We start from the raw sequence: 5,043 nt of genomic DNA, 5'->3' as shown, positions 1-5,043 counted from the left end.
CTCTTTTGGATTCTTCCAGGTTTCGCGAACATTCCGAGTGATTGTTCGGCGCGTAGCACGTAGCACAGCGACAGCTAGGGGAAAGGGATTCGTCTCGCCGGTTCGTCTGCGAAAATGGTCGGTTCCACTTTGAGTTTTTTAATTCGCCCGATCTGCGCGCGGGCTGTAGCGACCAGTAGCGACGGCGCCTTTTGATGCTTGTTTTTTATTTTTCCATCGCACGCGCCCGTTGAGGGCTCTGTCGGCGCGGTGACTTGATTCTCTCGACGGGATGCGGCGGCGCGCGCCTGATTTAGCGCTCGTTTGTAACAAAAAGACAAAAAGAAGTGCTCTGTTACGAATATTACGCTTGCCGACACTGTAGATCGCACGGGAAAACGTGGTACTTCACAGTAACGTCTTTTCACGCGTTCGAGTTGCAGAGCGGCACACAACAGCTCCACGGCTTCACACCACCACCAGACACTCGCGCACCAAAGAACCGTACTCAAGCACAGAAAACATGAGGCATGCTGCCCACACACGCGATCACACGAAAAACACACGGACATGCATAAATAATGAGGCGACCACATTGTGACACAAACTGGCACCTTCTTTTTTATGTAGCTGCCGTGTTACTTTCATGTTTATAACATGAGGAGATACTTGCACTCAGATGACGCATTCACGAACATTAAATACAACCCTGACGACACAGGGCATCCATTACATTTATCTATAATGGTTCATTGTTGAAAAAAAGTGAAGCACGTGCAATTAATATACACGTTCCAACCTGGTATGTTGCATGCACGGCTCCATTGCACAATGTCCACAGTACCGAGACCAACCCCTTCCGCGTCACTTGAAAGTTGAGGCGGATCCTCCGGGGACATTTCCACAAGACAGAAGCAAGACATTGCAGTTAATAAACTGCATTACTTCCACGTCTCTATCACGAGGGGGATACTTGCACTCACATGAAGCCTTTGCGGTCATAATATGCAGTCAATAAACTGCATTACTTCCATGTCTCTAACATGAGGAGATACATCCACTCATTTCATACATTTACGAACATAAAATCGAATCTTCACAATACAGGGTATCTATTTCTCTTCTCTATACCAGTTCTTTGTTGATAAAAAAGTAACATGCATTATGCAATAAACAGACACCTCCTTACCTGGTATGTTGCACACAGAACTCTTTTGCACAATGTCCAGAGTTCCTTGGCCAACCACTTCCGCTTCATTTGAAAGGTGGGGCGGATCTGGATCCTCTGGGGACATTTCTACAAGATAGAACCGAGCCACCTGAGTTAAGTAAGAGCATTACTTCCGCGTCTACACCATGAATGTCACCGCAATCGTACCTTGAGTATCACTCTCATGAGATACATGAAAGTAGCAGTGGTCATGTCCTATTGAGCTGCTGTCAATGCTGATGCCATTTCCTGAAAATGTCGTTCATAAATGAGCACACACTATAAGATGAAACGGGACAAGGGGTAGTACAATTTATTGAAATGCTGGTTTACTCGACCATTCAAGCAGCTGCTTTCACTTAAACCGCTCCAAAGGAGTCAACACTTTGTCAACAAACTTTGAAGTCTTTTTATACGCCAACCTAGCAAATTCACTGCACCCATTCTATTAGCGTTTCAATGTCCATGGTCACACGGTTCCTTATTTTCGGCATCTGAACACAAGACTAGTGTGTATGCCACACTGATGGGCTGTCTGATGAATATGTGAGACACAACATTGCTTCGAGTCTTACACGTATGTTTCCATGTACACACAATCACCATCAATCGACACATTCCTTTTTACTGTGTGCATGTAACATGTGTCGCTACAAATATGGAAAAGGGTGCATCGATTGCACAAACCAGAGAGCATGTTCCGCTGTGAAAAATAAGGAAGGGCAATTAAGTTCATGCAGCATTGCACGTAATATAGCTGCAAGATTTACAAATGCGCAAAAGGAAAAAAAATCTGCTTTGGATTTTGTTTTATGCACTACAACTGCTACCGCATGGATTGCATGCATGTATGCGTACATGTGTTTTATTTGTGCACCAAAATGCATTTCCAACTTGGTGAAATGAAGCGCAATAAACGAACCAACAAAAGGAGAGGCACAGAGGATGAAGCGACTGCATTTCCAACTGTTTGCAGTTAGCAAAGAGTACACAACCCTTAAATGCTGTTTGCTGCCGAGCGGCTGTCGTTTAGAAACTGCGAATCCTTAATGCGTCATTTCACCAATGGTGGCTTCACCTTAAGAAAATCACTTTTTGATTAGGGGGCGTCAGAAGCACTCAATTACATCAATTACTGGGTGTCCCAAACGGGCAATGCACAAAATAACCAACACAATGGGCCAGGTGCCGCAAGTACCGCAGTGGTCTCGGCGGCTCACAAAGCTTGGATGCGGTCCCTAACACCTGTCGTCACTTATACATGGCAACATTAATGCAACTGCTCATACGGTGTGCTTCATACGTGCGTACATCTTTAATGAGTCCCTTTGCGACTGGCCCAGAAGGTTATATTGTAAAATTATGCGTAATGCACAAAGCATGCAACGTTTCCCTCAGTAATGCATGCGAGTCCGTAAGAAATACACCGGGTTGTTTCGAAGAAAGTGATTAGTTCTTACAAGTGATTCGTTGTAACGTATTGATGAAATAAATAACGTGAAAAGTGAATTTTTTCTCTCTCCATACATGTTCGTTTTTTCACAGTCTATTGATTTCTTGTGAATGCAGAATGCTCGGTAATTCAAACGTGAATACACAAAGTGCCTGTATGCCGGCGCTACCACTCACAAATAAAGAAAGGGGGGTGGGGGGGGGGGTATGCTGGTGGCAATGCAAACTAGCAATCTAGCAGCATTGCTTGAAAACGAGATCAGCTGTGATGCATTTTTACATTTTTACTCCACTACGCCCTTCAGTGTGGTCATCCCGTGCTCACCGGAGGAACCAAATATCGGTCGCGTACAGCCCGATAATCTCTTTCAATAGCTATGTTCAAGTAGCTATGTTTGTTTGGCTACTTAAAAACTAAACGTGTAATGTAACTACAGGATATCGAACAGTGCGATTATTCAGATAAAACAGCATGAGTAATACAAACAGCGCAATGACATACCTGTCGACAGAGGCCTTTTCGTGCGCCTTCGCTGCCGGGAAGGCTTAAAAAGCGTTGGCACAGCGTCGCGTTTGAGCTTCTTCACGCCGCGTTCAAGAGCAAATGGCTCGAACTGGTCTGGCGTGAAATGTTCCTGAAAGTGCAGTCATTCCAGTTGTATTCAACTGTACGTGCATACGCACAAATATTTGTAACGCAGCTCACGTACTAGACGCGTTAGACGCGCGTTCTATAGCGTTTCAACAAAAGCCGACAAATCAACTCACCTCGCAAAGCCGCGTCGACGGCGTTGCACGGAAGTCCTCGCGTGAAATGTTTTGTAGCCACACTTCACGGCGTGCACTATTCCGGATACCACGAGGTATGTTGTAGAGAGAGAAGCCGTCTTCTGTTTTGTTGCTGCAGCCGACAGCACAGCAACCCGGCATTGTTCAAAAATTGGCACGTAGTTGTATTGAAAATCCACGGCGAAGCATATTTGGCCGACTTGGCGCCAACTGGAACGCTCCTCTTCTACAGCATCTACAGCTTATGTCTTGGATACGATTTCGTCTTTCGTCGCGGCAAGAATCCGACCGGAACCATACGCGCATGCGCTCTCGTTTTGAACCTTTTGCTTTATTATAAATATCGCCACCATCCACTAACGACATCACGTGCAACGAATTCACCAATCACAGACGCAGATGATGGAGAAAAGGAGAAGTAGGCGCGAGAGTGAGGAGGACGGCGCAAAGTGCAATGAGTGTCGCTACCTTGAAAACTTTTTATCTAGGGACCTTACTGTTTACCGATGTGCAGCGCCCCCGCGGTAGCGTCTCAAAACTCTGCATATCACGCGTTCCCCATTGAAAACGCACCCATTCGGCAGGCCGCACCTCTTTTTTATTTAGCGGCCGTGCCTCAGGGATGTTGCCACCGCCTTCAATGCAGCACAAACGCGTTTAGAACGCGCTGTTTTCAGGCTCTGCCAAGGCAGCACAAACGCGTTTCAAACGCACTGCATTGAGGCGGTGGCGCAGGGAGGAGAGAGAGCGAACGGCGAGAGAAGGAGCGGCGAAGCACTGCACCTGCCCACTCCTACACACTCCACACACGCGGGAGCTCGGATGCGAGTGCCCTCACACGCCAGAGCGCGCTCCTCCTCCCCACTCCTCACTCCCCACTCGGATCTTGGTGCCGGACCCGTTTGAGAGGACGGACGTGTTTTTCGTGGGCTCCGGAATGACAGCGTCAGATAAGTTTTTGTTGTTTTTTTTTTGCATGATTCGAGCTTGTTCTTTTAGTTATATGAGTACATAAGCCACTAGATTGAAGCTTAACAGGGCTTACAATTTTGTACTGTTTCCTGTGTGACGGTCGCCTGGGTCTTTTTTTTTTCTTTCACCACGTGGCTGAAAGGCACACATGTGCTTTGAAGTATAGCATACTTGCGGAGTTTTGTGATACCATTTGACTTTAAGTGCATATAATCCGCCGTGTGAACGATCTAGCCATGGTCAAAAAGACCGTAAAGTGTACAGGGTGCGGAATGGGATGGAAAATAGAGGTTTGTACGAATGAGAAGACAGAGGGAGCTGACGCCAAGTGTAAGCAATGCGAGTTAGAGGCGAAAATGGGAATAATGATGGCTGCCCGGAATGAGCTCATGGTAAGAATCGCCGAGCTGGAGATTGCGTTGGCGACAGAGCGGGAAAAAACGATGGCTATGGGGGAAAGGCTTAAGTCAGCCGAGGAGGGGTTAGCAAAGGTAGTCAAGGTGAACCAGGAAGCAAGCGACAGCGGGAACAGCGGAGCATCGACCCCAACAGTGGTGGACGCGAAGGGGGAAACAGGTTTGGAAAAGACAGGTGCAAGGGTCACAGGACCCAGCTTCCGCGAAGTAGTTTTGGGAAGGGGA

General features: G+C 47.0%; 1 protein-coding gene across 1 annotated transcript; it reads right to left on the bottom strand.

Annotated features, from left to right (window-relative positions):
* Positions 1-447: 447 nt before the first annotated feature.
* Positions 448-3,588, bottom strand: LOC125759098 (THAP domain-containing protein 5-like). The gene is made up of 5 exons (XM_049417368.1): positions 3,410-3,588; positions 3,144-3,276; positions 1,358-1,438; positions 1,169-1,276; positions 448-512 (listed from the first exon to the last, which is right to left on the bottom strand). Exons 1-5 carry the CDS (start codon positions 3,569-3,571, stop codon positions 448-450), a joined length of 549 nt encoding a protein of 182 aa, XP_049273325.1. The 5' UTR covers positions 3,572-3,588.
* Positions 3,589-5,043: the final 1,455 nt, after the last annotated feature.

The sequence above is a fragment of the Rhipicephalus sanguineus genome, chromosome 7 (assembly GCF_013339695.2).
Source record: "Rhipicephalus sanguineus isolate Rsan-2018 chromosome 7, BIME_Rsan_1.4, whole genome shotgun sequence".
Lineage (NCBI taxonomy): Eukaryota > Metazoa > Arthropoda > Arachnida > Ixodida > Ixodidae > Rhipicephalus > Rhipicephalus sanguineus.
This window is presented reverse-complemented; position numbering and strand designations above follow the sequence as displayed.

Coding starts and splice junctions, on each gene's coding strand:
- LOC125759098 (XM_049417368.1), bottom strand. CDS start 3,571: ATGCCGGGTTGCTGTGCTGTCGGCTGCAGCAACAAAACAGAAGACGGC. Junction 3,277..3,409: donor CGTCGACGCGGCTTTGCGAG/GTGAGTTGATTT, acceptor CTGCACTTTCAG/GAACATTTCACGCCAGACCA. Junction 1,439..3,143: donor GAAAAGGCCTCTGTCGACAG/GTATGTCATTGC, acceptor CGACATTTTCAG/GAAATGGCATCAGCATTGAC.